The sequence below is a fragment of the Stegostoma tigrinum genome, chromosome 6, assembly GCF_030684315.1.
Source record: "Stegostoma tigrinum isolate sSteTig4 chromosome 6, sSteTig4.hap1, whole genome shotgun sequence".
In the NCBI taxonomy this organism is placed as follows: domain Eukaryota; kingdom Metazoa; phylum Chordata; class Chondrichthyes; order Orectolobiformes; family Stegostomatidae; genus Stegostoma; species Stegostoma tigrinum.
In genome coordinates, this window is record NC_081359.1 from 51363255 (window position 1) to 51382436 (window position 19182).

General features: G+C 38.9%; 1 protein-coding gene across 6 annotated transcripts in view; it reads left to right on the forward strand.

Annotated features, from left to right (window-relative positions):
* The window catches only part of grm5b (glutamate receptor, metabotropic 5b), a 678909-nt gene that overhangs the window by 204995 nt on the left and 454732 nt on the right, over positions 1 to 19182 (forward strand). For all 6 annotated transcript variants that reach the window (XM_059646560.1, XM_048533155.2, XM_048533158.2 and 3 more), the window contains exon 3: positions 9614 to 9863. In XM_059646560.1, coding sequence (XP_059502543.1) covers positions 9614 to 9863 — 250 coding nt within the window. The remainder of the gene's footprint in view (positions 1 to 9613; positions 9864 to 19182) is intronic.

Below are 19182 nucleotides of genomic sequence, written 5' to 3' on the forward strand. Positions count from 1 at the left end.
TTCTTGCTCTCCTGCCATCCGCGGACCCTGTGCATATTCACAATTATGCATGTTCTTCTACAGAAGTATTGAACCATTAAGAGACAGCAACATTGGGACATGAGTACATTTTTGTGCATTCATGGTTACAAACGGTGATGTCAATCTCCAGAGCTGTAATTACTTGTTTGCTTTACTAGAAAGAAGTTGATGAAAATTAAAGTATGATGTAATGTATATACCTGAGATACTGTGAGGTTTTCATCATGAGGCCAGCTTTGTGATTGTGTCTTTGCCAAATATAGGCCTTGGTGGAATCAGCTGTGAATGTCTCCTTGATATGACAAAAGGTCAGCGAGCTGAATGTGTGTGAGCCACTGAGTGTTGAAGCTCCTTCTGTGTTTAAAATGCAAAGCCTGGCACATGTGTAAGAAACAGTATTACTGTGGTGTCACTCACAATAAATTTGTAGTTGCAAGGAAGTTGCACGAGAGATTTAATAGAAATGCCTCTCTCCCAATCTTGTGTACAAGTTTTTTGTAGTTACAAACTTCCAATAATACTCACAACAACACTAACTCACTCATAGGGGCATGAATTACGGAGTCGATGGCACAATCTACCCGCCCATTTAAGGCTTGCCTACAGTTTTAAGGGGGTGAGTACACCTACCCTTGTCCCAGTTTAAGTCCTTTAAGTCAATTATTTTCAATTAGGAGATGCTTTCTATCCAGTTGCAATGTATGGCTGACAGAAGGAATTCAGAGATGGGTGGATGTTTGGCAGCTCCCTGCTTAAGACTGTTCCCTTTCTGAAACAGACACTCTACATCTGCTCTGCCTGGTCTTGCCATCACAGCCTCCTTTCCGCTGTCCTGTCATCATCCTTGGCCTCCCCTTACATAATTGCCTTAAGACCAGCCTGATACTGTAGGTCCTGAACGTATCACTGGATGATGCATTCAGGATCTGAAGACTGCTTTCTGTTTCAGCCATTCCTGGGGTCATCTATTAATGTCGCTTTGCAAATTTCTGATCCCACTTGCAACAATTAGTGTACCACATAGTGCTGTCTAAAAACTTGCACATCTCTGCTCCTTTACTCAAACCCTTTACAGTTACAATAAAAAAAGGACCTTTCACCTGCCTCTAAGCTCTTAACCAATTATCACTGTATCTATAGATTGCTTTCAATTCCATCCTGTTTTATTTTGGTAGGTGCTTGTGCTTGTGCTCCTTCTCAAAATACTTTCTGGAAATTCATACAAATAACATTCATAAGTAGCTCCATTATCTATCACACAAACAATTAACTAGGTTCTTTAGATTCACAAATCCATGTTGATTGTCTCTGATCAGGTCAATTTTGATAAGGTTGCATATGGTAGACTATTTAGTAGATTAGTAGGCTAAAGTTAGATCACATAGGATTCAGGGTGAGCTTGCCAACTGGTTATAAAATTCACTTAATGATAGGAGACAGAGGGTGATGGTGAAGAGTTGTTTTTCAGACTGGAGGCCTGTGACTAGTGATGTTCCACAGGGATTGGTACTGAGTCCACTTTTGTTTGTAATTCGTATAAATGATTTGGATGAGAATATAGGAAGCATGGTTATTCAGTTTGCAGATGATACCCAAATTAGAGGTATCGTGGACAGTGATAAAAGGTTATCTAAGATTACAGAGATCTTGATCAGTTGGGTCAATGGGCTGTGGAGTGAAGGAAGATGTTAACTTGGATAAATGTGAGGTTTTGCATTTTGGTAAACAAACAAGGGCAGGACTTATACAACTAACAGTAGAGCCCTGGGTAGTGTCGTATAACAGAGACTTAGGGCTTCAGGTAAATAATCTTTTAAATTTGCATCACAGGTAAACAGTATGGTTGGTAAAGTGTTTAGCATGCTTGCCTTCATTGCTCAGACCTTTGAGTTTAGGACTAGGACGTCATGCCAGGAACAGCATCGGGCATACCAGAACATGAAGTGGTGAAGCCTCTAAACAGGACTACTTGCATGCCGAACAGCAAAAACAGCAAATGATAGAAAGAGCTAAGTGATTCCGCAACCCACAGATTAGATTTAAGCTCTGCATTCCTGCCACGTCCAGTTGTGAATGGTGATGGACAATTAAACAATTCACTAGAGGAGAAGGCTCCACAAATATCCCCATCCTCAATGATGGGAGAGCCCAGCACATCAGTGCAAAAGATAAGGCTTTTGCAGCAATCTTCAGCCAGACGTGCTGAGTGGATGATCCAACTTGGCCTCCTTCAGTGGCCCCCAGCATTACAGGTACCAGTGTTCAGTCAAGTCAATTCACTACACGTGATCTCAAGAAATGGTTGGAGACATTAGATACTGCAAAACCTACGAGTCTGACAACATTACAGCAATAGCCCTGAAGATTTGTGCTCCAGAACTTGCCACATCTCTCTCCAGTACGGTTATAACCCAACAATGTGGATAATTGCGCAAATATGTCCTGTATATAAAAAGCAGGACAAATCCAACCAGGCTAATTACTGCCCCATAAGTTTACTGTTGATCGACAGTAAAGTGATGGAAGGTGTCATCAACAGTGCTATCAAACAGCACCTGCTCAGCGATGACCTGCTCAGTGACGTCCAGTTTGGGTTCCGCCAGCTCCACTCAGCTCCTGACCTCATTACAGTCTTGGTTCAAATATGGACAAAAGAGCTGAATTCCAGAGGTGAGGTGAGAGTGACAGCCCATCGCATCAAGGCTGCTTTCAACTGAGTGTGGCATCAAGGAGCTCCAGTGAAACTGGAATCAGTTGGTATCAGGGGAAACTCTCCGGTGGTTAGAGTCATACCTGACACATAGGAACATGGTCGTGGTTGTTGGAAGTCAGTCATCTCAGTTCCAGGGCATCTTTGCAGAAGTTCCTCAGGATTTTGACCTCGGCCCAACCATCTTCAGCTGCTTCATCAATGACCTGCCCTCCATCATAAAGTCCAAAGTAAGGATGTTCACTGATGATTGTACAATGTTCAGCAACTTATATGACTCCTCAGACACTGAAGCAGTCGCTGTCCAAATGCAACAGGATCTGGACAATATCCAGATTTGGACTGACAAGTGGCAAGTAACATTCACGCCACATAAATACCAGGCAATGACCATTACCAATAAAAGACCATCTAACCACCGCTCCTTGACATTCAGTGGTGTTACCATCATTGAATCCCCCACTATCAACATCCTGGGAGTGATCATTGATCAGAAATTCAACTGGACTCCCCACATAAAGACATTGGCAAGAAAAGCAGGTCAGAGGCTCAGAATACTGCAGTGAGTAACCCAGCTCATGATTCCCGAAAGCCTGCCCACCATCTCCAAGGCACAAGTCAGGAGTATGATGGAATACTCCCACTTGTAGCCCCAACAACAGTCAACAAGCAGCCCGCTTTACTCACACTGTATCCACCAGCGTCCATGCCCTCCAACACCGATGCTCAGTAGCAGCAGTGTGTACTATCTGCAAGATGCACTGCAGAAACTCACTAAAGATCCTCAGGCAGCACCTTCCAAACCCATGACCACTAACATTGAGAAAGACACAGCCTGCAGATATATGGGAACACATCACCTTCAAGTTCCCCTCCAAGCCACTCACCATCCTGACTTGGGAAGTATTTAGGCGTTCCTTCACTGTTGCTGGGTAAAAATCCTGGAATTCCCTCCCTAATGGCGTTGTGGGCCAACCCACAGCAGTAGACTACAACGGTTCAAGAAGGGGGCTGATCATCACTTTCTTAAGGGCAACTAGGGATGGGCGATGCCTACATTCCACAGTATGAATAAATAATAAAAGAAAAGATTTACCAGGATGTTACTGGGAACGGAGAGTTTGAGATACAAAAATAGGCTGGACAGGTTGGGACGTTTTCATTGGAGCATAGGAGGTTGAGGGGTGACCTTATAGACGTTTATAAAATCACGAAGGGCACAGATAAGCTGACTAGCAAAGGTCTTTTCCTGAAGGTGGGCCAGTTCAAAACTAGGGGCATATATTTAAGGGGAGAGGTAAAAGGTTTTAAAAGGACATGAGTGTCAACAATTTTTACACAGACAGTGGTTAGTGTGTGGAATGAATATGAAAGGTTTGAAGGGATCTGGCCAAAAGTAGGCGGGTGGAACTAGTTTAGTTTGGGAGCATAGTTGGCATGGTCTATTTGTTTCAAAGGGCCTGCTTCCATGCTGTATGACTCTATGATAATGTTCATCTGGTCTCACTCAATGGCTCAGGTCTTTGTGTAGAATGTCAAAAAAACCCTGAAAGTTGCAAGTCCTTCCCACGATGCCTCTTTTCTAGTAATCGCAGGGGCTGGTTTGGGGATAGATCATACTTCAATCATTTCAGTTTGTGGAGACGGCTGGTCATTAAACAGGTTAGTTATCTCCATTTAAGTCCCATTTAGGTATCTCCACAGTCTGTAACCTTGATTGTACAAAGCAGGTCAGCTCAGAGCATATCTTTTTCAGTGAATATATAGTGGATTACCCAGGTATCCCTTTGAACAGCTGAGGTACTCTTTTGGCTATATTCTGAGGACACATTGGGAATGTCAGACAGTTAACCTTAATGATGATGTTGGAGTGTCAGGATGGTGTGGTCAGGTCAGATTGTTAAAAGTATACAGGAATTTACTTAAACCTTCACAAATCCATTGGATTGTTACTGTTAAAAATTGTCAGATATCAAAGTATCCATCACACAAATGTTTCTTTACATAAGAGGTTAGTTGAATAAATTTTAATATATTTAATGTAGTTTTTAATCAATAGATTTTAATTGTTAAATTGTTATGCTGTCATTGCACATGTAATCTAATGTCAGCATGGCTCCTGGGGTTTTCCCATAGTGTTTATTAGATGAAAGTTAATGGAGGAGAAAGGGCAAAATGTGGTGGGCATGCATTGGTATGAGTTGTCACGACATTATGAAATAGCTATAAAGGGCCAAAATAGTGGGTAGATGGGTGTAGATTGATGTAGGAGCTGATAGCCAGGCTGATTGACATTGATTTATGAAAGGCTGTGATGGATGAATGGATGAGCAGAAGTGCATGAGATGGCATTGGAGTGGGTGGAGAAACATCAGGTTGCACCAGAGTATGATTTAATTTGATTTGATTTAAGCTTTATTATCACATGTACTCAAGCGCAGAAGTACAGGAGTACAATGTTGCCACACATCTTATTATGAAGATACCTAGGCACAAAACTTAGTAAAAATTAGTAACACAGGAGAGTCAAAGTTAAAAGTAAAGCATTACCGTTGTTCTTACTATAAAAATAAAGAAATAAAGTGAATAGTTAACATTACAGTCCTTTCTAATGTCGTTCAACAGTCTGAAGTGCACTGTCTGCAAGGGTGGGGTCTCCTCCACTTTGGCCCACTCTCCAAGAAACCTTGGGCTTCCTGCTGTCAATGCTGGAGGTGCCAGGGGATCGACACTTCAGGCCCTCTCTAACCACGTTGAACTCAGGCCTATAGCCAGTTCCCCACCACTGGGCCTCCAGCTGACACCACGCCCTCCCACGGAAGCCGCGGCTGCTGCCTCTCTCTCCAGAAGGTAAGTAAAAAAATGGAAGCAAAGGGAAGAGAGAAAAAGGAAGAATACGGATGGTCCTACCGTGATAGTTTCGCCAGCTTGAATAGCTGTCTCGTTCTCTCCTGCATGCTGCCAGGTTCCACTCTTCCTTCCTTTGTGGTCTTATAGGAATGGGTAGATGAACATCAGGTGGTAGGATAGGGTGTCAGGAGCGTAGAGGAGAGAGATATGTGAGATGTCAATGCTGGAGAGATGTTATTTTGTTTTTAATTAAGTAAACTTGCATTCAGTGTTGGTGCCTTGAGGCAGGCAATTCATCCAGCCTACATTCACATTTAGGAGCCTCCATTCTCATTCCAAGGTCACCTAACTCACTACCCCAAGAACCCTGACAACCCAGAAGGAAAATTCAACCCACTGTGCCGGCTTTTCCTGGGTCAAGATTGCAGAGCCAGGGAATGATCTGTCTCTGTGCCCTCCACTCAGAAATTCCCTTACTCCATGAAGCAGAGATAAGATTTTCTGTTAAAAAGGTAGAAGCAACCTGCTTTTTATTGTAAGACCAGATATGTAAAATTGTTCATGATACATTGGATCAAATGTTGTTTTATGATGAGAAACATTGCACTAATAAAGGACCACTGCATTATTTTGTCATGGAGGCACAGATGTGTTTAATTATCCCTGACTAGAAAACCTAATTAACAAGGTATAGAGCTAGATGAACACAGCAGGCCAAGCAGCATCGTAAGAGCAGGAAAGCTGATGTTTCAGGCCTAGGCCCTTCTCCAGAAAGTTCTGAAAATTCTGAAGGGATGTCTAGGCCCAAAACATCAGCTTTCCTGCTCTAATGATGCTGCTTGGCCTGCTGTTTTCATCCAGCTCTACACCTTGTTGTCTCAGATTCTCTAGCATCTGCAGTTCCGACTATCTCTAGAAAACCTAATTTTTGTTGCAACTGGAGTTTGAGGATTGTTAGATTATAAATTCTCAGCACGATTTCAGAAAATACATGTATAAAATTCTTTATTTTGATCAATACTTTTGATATGTTGAAATGTAATCCCTAAGATCTGTCATTTTATAAAGACGTGTATAGTTAAGATTTCACTGATTGTAGAGACAAAAGAGAAAAGATTGAATTTGTTTTGTAGAGCAATATTGTGTAAATATTCTTTCTGCTTTTTCTAGTCGTATCACTCTTCACAGAGAAAAAAAATCTGGCAGTATTGTTAATTTTGGATAATTATAGGATAACATGTGTTTAGGATAGTTAGTCTTTATTATGTTCTAAAACTCTTTAGTTTCATGAAATGGAAATTTAGTGTTGAATGTATAAGTACTTAGAACAGCAAATGTGCCATTTTAGTTAGATCCGTTTGGATGTTTTTCCAGAGTTCATTTTTCTTTTATACTTCATTATTCGCCAAACAAGAAGAACAAAAATATTGCATTTGTTCAACACTATCTCTGATATCAATTGTCTCAAAACACTTTACAACCAAGTAAATATTCCTTGAAAAAATACTTTTTAAAATGTAGTCACTGTTGTGTTGGACATGAGAGTTAATTTTTGTCAACCACAGAGAAGATAGAAGAAGGCATTATAAATGGCTATGCACTGTGTAATACCAAATTAAGCCTATAGCAAAAGTGAAATGTTTCTTGGGAATATACTTAGTTTTCTGAGGCTGTGAAGAACATACAAGTTTTTGTTTAAGAACCACAATTGATTTGTATTATTTTCTTCAAAAAGTGAAACTATAATTTGATCAAAGAAAACAAACGTATTGGAGATCAACAATGGCAGTAAAGTGAGTTTAATTTACAAAGGAATTTACAAGGAAAAAGTAACATCAAGTGATGAAAATAGAGATATTTTGGGTGCAGAATGCTTAGGTAAAGAGATGGATTTCAAGATGGACTTAAATAATGAAAAAGAAATGGATAAGCAGAATGTTTCAGGGATAGAATTCCAGAGTGGTAGTCATATTGCTGAACGTTTGGTCACAAGCTGAAGTGTACAGCTGCATAAATGGCCAGAGTTAGGAGATAAAATATTTGACAGGGGAATATTGGCCTGGAATGATATAACAATTAAATAGTAGGATTAAGTTATCAAAATATTTAAAGATAACGATAAGTATACCTGTTATTGGGTAGAATGCTCTGACCAATCCTCCTTTTGATTGATGAAAAGATATCTAACCAATTTGCATGTGAACCTCCTCGGTATATCAATAGGAGGGGACACTATCACTGTGCTGCAAGAACACCAAGCCAACATGATTCTACTCATTTTTTAACAAGCCTCCTTTCAATGCTGCATCTACTACCCTGTTTAATTAACATTATATAGGATTAAGTACACATGAGTTCTTACAACAAGATGTCGCTTGTTGCACAATTGTGTTAGGTACAAGATATATTGACTCATTACACACAATCACAAAGATCCAATCATGACACATCTGACCCCATCCAGATCAAGAACTCGGATGCCCCAATTCTCTGTGCAGAACAGTTTGACATCATCAAATTGGGTGGAGCCTAATGCAGACTCCAACATTAACTCTCTAAGACCCACTACCCTTTGTGTATTAGGGACTTTAAAATTAAAGCATTAAGGAAGAAAGCCTCAGGAAGAATGGGCCAAATGAATCCATTTGGGAAAAGTTCAGAGATTTGTATATTTGCACTTTATGGAAAATAGAGTACAGGAAGTTTCTTCAAATATCATGCTTCTAAAATGTACTGATGCTTTAGTTCAACTATATTTAATAATTGAAGTTCCACAGTAAAACCTGTGTTAACATTTGCTAGAGTTTGATCTTCAGCTTTGTGAATGAATGAAATTAAGACCGTGGTGTGAACATTAGTTTTGCCCCATAAATATAGAATTTAACAACAAGTTAAAACACTGAGGGAGGCCTTTAACTTTTTGAGGCCCATGCCAGCACTGTACCAAAAGATGTTTAGCTGGTACCATCCTATCACTGTAAGCCTCAGCCTTCTATTTTTCAACTTAAGGTGCTTATCCAATATCTTTTTCAAGCCATGAATAAAGCCACAATTGAATCTCCCCTGCGCACCCCCCCCCCCCCCCCCGCAACTCCCCTCCATTTCCTTTCCAGGTATTGCATTTCAGATCCCAACCAGTTGCCATGTAAATGGTTTGACTTCTTGTTATCTTTGGTTCCTTAATAAATCACTGTAATCCTGTGTCCTCTGATTCTCAACCCTTCTGTTAGTGGGAACACTTTTCTCTTTGTATGTTTGCTTGATTCCTCACAATTTTGAAAACATTTATCAAATTTTCACCAGCGCTTTGAATTTTTATGGACAAGGTAGTTCCTTTTGCCTACTGCCATAAATCTGGGGGAAGAATCACAATAACCCCTGTTGGAATGATGTATATAGTTAAAAATGGCCTTTTGCACAATTTCTCTGGAGGTTCCACAGACCATCTGCTAAGATTAAGGCAGTAACTCTGGAAAACCTTGTATAAATTCAAGTCTTAGTGTGTTTTTAGAATTGCAAATGAGGTATCACACCCATTTTTCAGCACTTCTGTAATTGTCATGCATTTTCTGGCTTCTCTAAAATTTATAGATTTCTGTTGTATTCCAAAGGCCAATATCATTCCACTTACATTTGTGATATTTGCACCCCGTATTAAAGCTTGCCTTGCATCATTCCTGTAACTAATGCAACAATTTGTGTTGTGAATGTAAAGCTAGATTAGAATATTCTATTCACAGCATAGCTATGTGAATGTTTTGATGCAGATAAAGTCACATAATAAGATCTTTGTTTAAGCAAATTCATTCAAACTGTTATTTCAAATATTGTAAATATTTGTGCCTTCTTACATTCGTGTAGTTATGGAAGTTGAATTTTGCTGTGAACAGAATAAATGATTGTTTCTGCATTACTGGTAACAGGATCAATAACTGTAGTCAGTTAAATAATTTTACTAAAATAGCATGAAGTATATATTGTATACTGAGATTAATCATAGATGAACAATGACGTCCAATGTTTGTCTTTTAGGTAATTATGGAGAAAGTGGCATGGAAGCTTTTAAAGAGATGGCAGCTAAGGAGGGAATCTGCATTGCTAATTCCTACAAAATCTACAGCAATGCTGGGGAGCAGAACTTTGATAAGCTTTTGAAGAAGCTACGCAGTCAACTCCCAAAGGCCCGAGTTGTGGCTTGCTTTTGTGAGGGCATGACTATTAGAGGGCTGCTAATGTCCATGAGGCGACTTGGATCATTGGGAGAGTTCCAGCTGATTGGCAGGTAAGTGAAAACTTCAGGCTTTACTGAATGTATACGTACATATTGCTGTGCTTCATGTCCAAATCAATGGGCTTTCAAAGTTTGTAAAAATAATGATGACTGAAGCGCAACAGCTCAACTTAGCCCACTGTCAAAACTTTGGATTAAGCAACCAGCTTTAACTTAAGTAAATGCCTTGCCCATTGTGGGTTAATAAATTCAAGACTTCTCTCTAAAGAAGCACGCTGCTATTTTTCTGCTTTGAGATACAAAGTGTAGTCCGTCAGTTGTTATTTATAGTTATCACCGTGATTTTCTGCATTATGCAACACCATTATTTATATTTTACCACTCTGGGATATGAATTGACCTTAAGGAAAAATGAAAAGTGGTTAGGTCTTACTGTCATTAAATATTGCCGTACAGGATAGATAGTACAAAAAGGTGAGATTTGTCAACATTTTTGAGATCTGTACAAGAACAACAGTTCAATAAAAATGAATGACTTTATATCCCAAGTTCTATATTTAAAATATCTAGATCAGTCTAGAATTTGTGCAAGCGCTTTCCCAATCTACTGTGATAATTGAGGTGGGAAATTGATAAAATCCCCAGGCAGTTAGCATAAGTAGTTGCAAATAGCTAATAATGCAATTTCTCCAGGGAATTTTCCAGCCTTTTAGGAAAGCTTCGATAAAGAGTTCAAAAGGAAAGGATGATAATTCTTTAACTTTTGATGTGACAGAAGTGGGAAAATTTTACTTTCCTCCAGAGCAATATGTTTGTAGGAAGGAATTAAAAAAGAATGTTGATTTTGCTTTATGGAAAATTTGTGAGAAACATCTGAGGGGAAGACATTGGGAGTTGAAAGGGGTGTGCAGAGATTTCCAAAGCTTCAGCAAATGGAGAAACTGAGGAATTGTGGCTGGAGGGCAAATAGAGATTGGAGAATAGAGTGGCTGTTCAGAGTTGGGGACTAGGCTCTCTGGGGACACACTGGCCAGGATGGTTTCATTTCTTCACCTGCACAAGGGTAGCCTCCCGATTCATCAAACATTAAATGCTAGAAAGAAGCTATTAGTAGAAATACTCAACTGAAGGTGACCCATACTTATCAAATAAATTTGATAATATTTGAAAAATAATGTCATCCAGTCTCATGTAATCTGACATCATAATGTCTAATATATAGAGTCATAGAGTTCTACAGCATGGAAACAGACCCTTCGGTCCAACTTGTCCATGCCGACCTGATATCCTAAATTAAACTGGTCTAATTTGCCTGCATTTGGCCCATATCCATCTAAACCCTTCCCAATCATGTACCCATCCAAATGCCTTTTAAATGTTGGAATCATACCAGCCTCTACCACTTTCTTGGCAGCTCATTCCATAAACAAACCACCCTAAAGTTGCACCTTAGATTCCTTTTATAATTTTTGTCTCTCATCTTGAACCAGTTCTCTCTAGTTTTGGAATCCTCCACTCCAGGGAAAAATACTTGTCTGTTTATCCTATCCATACCCAAATTGATTCTATAAACCTCTGTAAGGTCACCCCTCAGCCTCCGACCCATCAGGAAAATATCCTTGGCCTATTCAGCCTCTCCCTATAGCTCAAACCCTTCAACGCTGGCAACATCTTTGTAAATGTTTTCTGAATCCCTTCATAGTTTCACAACATCCTTCCTATAGGAGAAAGCCCAGAATTGCATGCGATGCTGGAAAAGTGGCCTAATCACTGTCCTGTACAGCAGCAACATGACCTCCCAACTCCTATACTCAAAGCATTAGCCAATAAAGGCAAGCATACCAAATGACCTCCTCACTATCCTACCTACGTGTGACTCTACTTTCAGGGACTATGAGCCTGCACTTCAAGGTTTCTTTGTTCAGCAATGCTCCTCAGGACTTTACCATTAAGTGTGTTATTCCTGCTCTGATTTGCCATGCCACAGCCTCAGGAGATATAATGTCATAAGGTTAAGTGTTCAATTTTCACCTTTTTATATTATTTTATTATTTTCTTTTTGTCTGTTGCCTTTTCTCAATCCATTCTTTGGGCAGATACTTCTGCTGTTCTTTGGAGCAGAAGGTAAGGTGGACAGAGGAACTTAATTAGACAAGATGCTAGAAATCAGATTGCCATTGATGGGATGAGAGTTTGCACTTTAGTTTTCTGAAGGTTTAAAAGCAAGCTGAGTTCCCCAGCAGCAAGCATCAAGAAGTCTATTTCAATCCATTTGCATGACATGCAAGGTCATTCAAAGGCCGGCTCAATCTGCATTTCACAATTTAATTCTCTTCGACTGAGCAATACATACCTTCACATTCATGACTACATATAAGTGAGATCCACCAGGCAAGGTGATTGTCTTTTTGGATTTTTGAGTGAGTAGACACACTTATTTCCTTTCGGGGAGTATTTGTTTATATGATGCCATAACATTAATTAGATGTATAGCACAATATAATATAATGCTGACAGGAGATGCATGAAAGGTAAGGTGTCATGGAGAAGTAGAGATTAACATTAAACTGAAATTTAAAAAGAAACACAGTATAAAATAATGTAGAAAAGAGATTAAAAAAGACCAGGAGGGCTGGAAGGGAATATGGAAAAATAAGCTTGCAAGTAAAAGACTTGATAAGTAATTTTAGGAGCATATGAAGTAGAAACGAATATTCTAACAGGAGATAGAACAACAAAGTTTCAAACAGGAGTCTTACAGAGATTGAAGGTAAGGAAAGATATGAAATAACTATTTGCCAGCAGTAAATACAAGTAGTGGCAGAATTGAGAATGTTGGCGTAACTGTTGACAACGTAGTAAAACTTAAAATTGTGGTAGTACTGAAGGTGGAAGAGTGTTGATAGAAGTATTGAAGGCTGAAGGTTGAGGGAAGTCAGAAGTTGTGTGACAAATAATTTGCAATTCACCTTAGTTATTAACTTGTGCTAGGATTTAGAGAACAGCTAACATATTACCCATATTCAAAAAGGGAAGGATGAGTTGAGAGGTGATAGACTGATTTTAATGTCAGTTGTGAATGTGCTCTAAGAATCAAAAATTGAAGTGAGCTTAGTGAATATTTAGATATTTTCGATGTATTTAAAGAAAGCCAACAGGGCCATTTATAGAAAGAATGAACTTTGGTGCTGTAAAGCAGAAACAAAAACAGAATTTGCTGGAACAGCTCAGCAGGTCTAGCAGCATCTGTGATGAAGAATCAGAATTCATGTTTCAGGTCCAGTGAGGAAGGTTCACTCGACCTGAAATCAACTCTGATATCCCTTCACAGATGCTGCCAAGCCTGCTGAACTTTTTCAGCAAAATCTGTTTTTGCTTATGGTCTTTTGCAAATGAGTTGTGCTTCACAAATATATCAAAGCTGTTTCAAAACTGAATTAAAGAAATAAATGAATGAAATAGGTATAGCGGCTTTACGTTTTCAAAGACATTTTGTAACACGTCTCTGAGGAGACTGGTTACAAGAATTCAGACATACAAAATAACAGGAAATGTAATAACATGGACGGTAAAATTGTCAATTGTCAGAAAATAGAAGATTAGGATAGATCATAATAGAAAATGCTGGAGACATGTAATGCACCAAGCAGAATTGTGGAGAGACTAATAGAGTTAATATTTAGGTTAGACAACTTTCTACCCATTCAACTGCTGAAATAGCATTGAAGGCTGTAGCTATGTTAATATTTCTACAAAAGCATAAGAAATAGGAACAGGGTAAACTAAACGATTGTCTGGCCTACTCCACCACTCACTTCACAATCACAGTTGATCTTGGGCTTTAGCTACTTTTGCCTGGTTCCTCTGACGAACTGTTTACCAGGCTTCAGATGTATTCAATAATAGAGCATCTGCATCTTTTAAGTTGAGAATTCCAAAGAATTACAAGTTTGATTGGAGTAATTTATTTTCATCTTTGTCCTAAATGTTTGGATCCTTATGATTGTTTCCCTGCATTTTACAATCTCGAACTACTGGAAACAATTTATTAGCATCAACCTTATCAAGCCACTTTCGAAGTCTTGCAAGTTTCAATGAGATCACCTTTCAATTTTTTTAAACTTCAGAGAAAAAAGTCCCAAATTGTCCAACAACTCATCATGGGAAATCCCCTCATACCTTCTCAAGCGTGGAAACCAAAACCACACACAATGCTCTGGATGTAGTCTCCACTACTGTTAGTTCACTAAATATTGAAATGACTAATTATCACACATTTTAATGAGTTTGTAGTGGTAATTAATTTATACAATTCATAAGCAACAGAAAGCAATGTACAAGCAATAAAATCTATGTAGTTTGACATATTCATATGCTCATAATATTGAAACAGATGAGGATTATGTTATTTGCAAAGGAAAATAGGACTTAGAAACAGAAGTAGATCATTCATGCATTCCAGCCTATTACACCATTCCTCAAGATCTTGGCTAATCTAGTGTGCTCTTAACTTCACATTCCAGTGCGCCATCACAACTTGTGTCTCATTTGTATATCCAGCTTTCGCTATTTCCTAGGGTAGAAAATTCCACAAATAAATGACCCACTGAGAGAGAGCATTTCTGCTCATTTTAGTGTTAAAGGCAAGGCCTTTTATTCTTAAACTGAATCCACAAGTTCTCATCTCTCCTGAAAAGAGAAACATCCTCTCAGAATCTACCCTTCTCAGCACCCCTTGAGGTCTTCTATATTTCAATAAAGCCACCTCTCTATTTTTGAACTCCAATGGCTAAATGCCCAGCATGTTCATTATGTTTTTCAAAGAAAAATCCATCATCTGAGCAATGAGTTGAGTGAACTTTCTCTGAAATGTTTCTATAGCAATTATGTCATTTTTGCAATAAAATAAACATAATTGCACAGAGTACTGCAGGTGCAATTTCATACATTCCTTCTGTGGGAAATCAGGTAGCTACTGAACATTTTTTAAAGTGGCCAGAAGTCTCAATGTGGAGATGTCAGCTAATATCTATAATGCCAATGACTGGCTCCATTGGATAGCGTTAGGCAGATAATCCTCAAGGTCAATCAGACAACTTGCCACAATAACACACTACAAATCATACATGACATTTTGAAAAGGAGGCAATAATATTTTAATTTTGAAGTCAGCTAAATCATAATTTGCCAGTTGTGTCACTGTGTCAGCTGTGCTAACAGCAGTAGTTGAAATGCTGTTTCACAAGTAAACCAAGTATTTGATTTAAATAGGTGTCACACCTTTTTTGAGAGAACCGGTTAGAATAATAACAATAACTTACATCTGTATACCATATTTAACACATTAAAAACACTCCATTTGCTCCACAGAAGTATTATCAGACAATTTTTGGCATTGATTTGCAACAAAAAAAAAGTTCAAAAGTTGACACCAAGCCAAACAATAACAAAATTACACATTTGATTGATATACATGAATATTCTTTTTATTTTTGCATTTTAATTGATTTATGGGGTGCAGGTGTTGCTGACTGGACCTGCATTTATTGCCCATTTTGAATTGCCCTTGAAAGGGAGATAACAAGCTATATTTTTGAGCTGTTGCAGTCCTTGGTATGTAGGGCCACTCACAATGCCGTTAGGGAGGATGTTCTTGGAACTTGATCTAGTTACAATGAATGAATAGCATTATAGTTCCAAGTCATGATGATGCGTAACTTGGAGACAAGCTTGTAAGTGGCCATGGTCCCATGTACCTGTTGCCATTGTTGTTTTATGTAGTAGCGGTCATGGACTTAGAAGGTACTGTCTCAGGCCACTTGTTGGTTCTTGTAGCTGGTACACACTGCTGCCATTTTACATGTAGGTGAAGGAAATAAGCACTGAAGGTGATGGATTGGATGCCAATCAAGCAGGCTGGTTTGTCTGATGGTGTCAAGCTCCTTTAGTACTCTTGGAGCTGCAACCATCTGGGCAAGTGAAGAATATTTTGCCCTATTCTTGATTTAACATTCTAGATGGTGGACAGATGGTGGGAAGACAGTGGTAAGTTGCTTACTATAATGTTCCAGCTATAGTTCCATGACTTGACCAGTTCAGTTTATGGTCAGTGACCAGGATATTGATAATGGACAATTCAGCAGTAGTAAAGTCATTGAATGTCGAGCTAATGATTACGTTTTTTCCTGCTGGAGGTAGCCATTACCTGCTACTATATGGCACAGTTGTTGTTGCTACTTGTCAGCCAAAACCCGAATGTTGTCTTGGCCCTGTTGTATATTGACACAAATTGTTTCAATATCTGGGAACTTGCTAATGGTACTGAACATTTTGCAGCCATCAACAAACATTCCTCACTTCTGACCGTATTGTGAAGTGAAGGTCAATGATGAAATACTTGGAGATGTTTGAGCCCAGGATTCTACACTGTGAGGAATTGCTCAATAATGTCCGGAGGTGATTGACATTGAACAACCACAAGCAGGTATTATTCTAACAAGTGGTGAGCTTTCCCTTTTGATTCCCATTGACTCCAGTTTTACTAGGCCTCCTTGATGCCACGCTCAGTGGAATGCTGGCTTGATATCAAAGGCAGTTAGTCTCATCTTGCCTCAAACTGAGCATCAATGAACAGAATATTCCTCTTTAAATGTTGTTTGATTGTTTCAATGCCCCCTTTCACCACTTTGTCTTTTCCATAAAACAGAATTAAATGAGTAGTTTTTTCAACGTGTTTTTGATGCAACATTCGGTTGTTTTATGACTGCAGTATAAGGAAACACATGTCATAACTGATTAACACAGTGTGGAGCTGGAGGAACACAAAAGGCCAGGCAGCATTAGAAGAGCAGGAAAGCTGTTGTTTCGGGTCGGGACCCTTCTTCAGAAATGGGGGAATCGATAACAATATTTTTTTTTGAACTCACTAAGTTTTCATGACATTTAAAATCAAAACTGAACAGAAAAACTGCTGTCTTTCTCAGAAAAAAACTCAGCTTATGGTGGTAATTGATGAACACCTCGTAATAGACCTCCATTACATTTTGTTTCAGTGCTCTGAAATGCTCACTGCAATGTTATCCTTAACAGTGGTGTTCTGTTTCCAAGCATCCATTGTGGAATTTGTAAGAAGCAGGTAATATATTATATTGAAAAATATTTTAGCAGAACAATTATCTATAAACATGAATATGAGTGAACTAAAATTATTTTGCAAAAGTAGTGATGGTTGTAAGTATAACACTACTACCAGATAAATTATAGCATCAATTAGTTTTTCAGCTATCAACATTTTAATTGTATTCGCTAAAAGTGGAGATCACCTGGAGCTCAATACTAATTTTCTTCTTCAATGTTCTTACTATATTTACATTTAAGTTTTTAAATTTTTTCTTGTCACATGTATCTTACAGTAAGAGATACAACAAAATATAATGACAAGCTTTCATCTGTTGCCATGCTATGGTGCCATTTTGATAGTTTAAGAATAAGAAAAGAAATTAAAAGATAAAACTTAAAGAGAAGTCCAACTAGGTTGAGTTTTAAGCTGGCTCAGAGTTACCACAGCCTTGCTGCCAACTATGTTGGTAGCAAATGCAGAAGTTGCCTATCCTCAGGCACCATCTTTTGCCACTGGGCCGATTCATCACTGCAAGCACCTCATCGCCACCCATGCTGGACCAACTACCATCAGAGCTGTATCTCTTGCTGATGGGCCCACCTCATTGATGTCGCTGTGAGGCCTTTCTACTACCATTTTGCAGCCACTAGCGCCAGACCCAACCGACAATGAAGTCACTGATCCTCAGGTGCTACCTTTCACCGAAATTGCCTCTGCTGATGTAGCAGCTGCTGATTCCAGGTCTTGTGCTCACCCTGGAAACGTAGGTGAGGACCTGCACTCCACCATATTGGGCTCACCTTCCCCACCCTGGGCTCGCTGTCTCCCACACTGGTCTCAGTCTCCTCAGTCATGGGTTCATGCTGGGATAAGTCGCCACTGCTGATGCCATCCAAACTCTTCACAGTGAGTAACTAAAGTGAAAGGTTAAGTAAAAGAGGAAAATAAAAAAAAACAAAAAGAAGAACAGATGGAGCATATGAGCTCTCAGTTCAAGAGCCCTACTCTGCCACTGCCTTGACATAATAAACTGTCATTGTTAATTTACTGTAGCTGACAGCAAGGCATCAATCCAACTGCTGACTGATAATTTTCTTCTTAGGCATTACACAACTGAGTGCGGAAGACACAAATATAACAAAATCACAGTTGATTGAATGTTGTGAAAATACAGCTTCATCCCTGTTAGTAAGAGATGAGCTACACAGAGCTCAGAAAACTCCATGTATTTATAAAAGCAAAAACAAAATCCAATCCGAATGTTTTTGCATGATACTTGCTACGTTGCTGAGTGAGATGTGAATGCACAAATGCGATTTTCTCTCATTGTTTTATGTACCTCCTCCCTGCTTTAGTCCCTATAAAACAGACTCAGTAAGTCAATTGCTGGTACACCATATCTCATGTGGTAAGCAGGACACCAGCAGTTAAAAGTCTCTTGGGCTTTCAGAACAGAATTGCCCATGTGAAACACCTTTTAGACAGGTCTTCACTTGGACATTCAAAGCATCAACACAAGATTATTTAAATAATCAGACTGGGCTCCTATGCCTCTTGTATGCTTTAATGTAAAATGTCAAGAAGAAATAGACCAAGCATGCAATGGAACATTTTTTTTCAAAGATTGTAATGCATGCTAATATGGGGGGGGAAGTACTTTGGACTTCATTCATAAGTAGCCAAAATTTATTTTTAAGATTAAGTCACCTTGTTCTGGATTCCCTTACTAAAGGAAAACATATTTCTATATCTAATTTATTGTGTAATGTTATCATTTTAAACAATTGGGTTAAAATCACTCCTCAGTCTTTAAAACTCAAGAAAATACAAACCATGTTTATGCAAACTTTAACTCTTCAAGTTATGTTATTGTGATGAATCTCTGACGTACCTCCTCCAAGGCCAATATATTTTGCCTGAGATTCAATGAACAGACAGAACATAGTCCTCTTAATGGGGTATGATGAAAACTTTATATTACTGAAGCACTGGACAAGGTATAAATCAGGGTGTGATTTAATGCACCATGTTCTTGCTTGGGGTGTCCGATTAAAATCAAAATTTAAATATCTGAACATGTTATTTAAAGAAAGATATTATTTCTTGGAAACAATTCAAAGAAGGTTCTCTAGGGTGATCCCCAGTGTGAAGGGATTGTCTTATGAGCAAAGATTAAATAAGTTGCGACTATACTCATTGGAATTTGGAAGAGGAGAGATGACCTCATTGAAACACATAGGATTCTTAAAG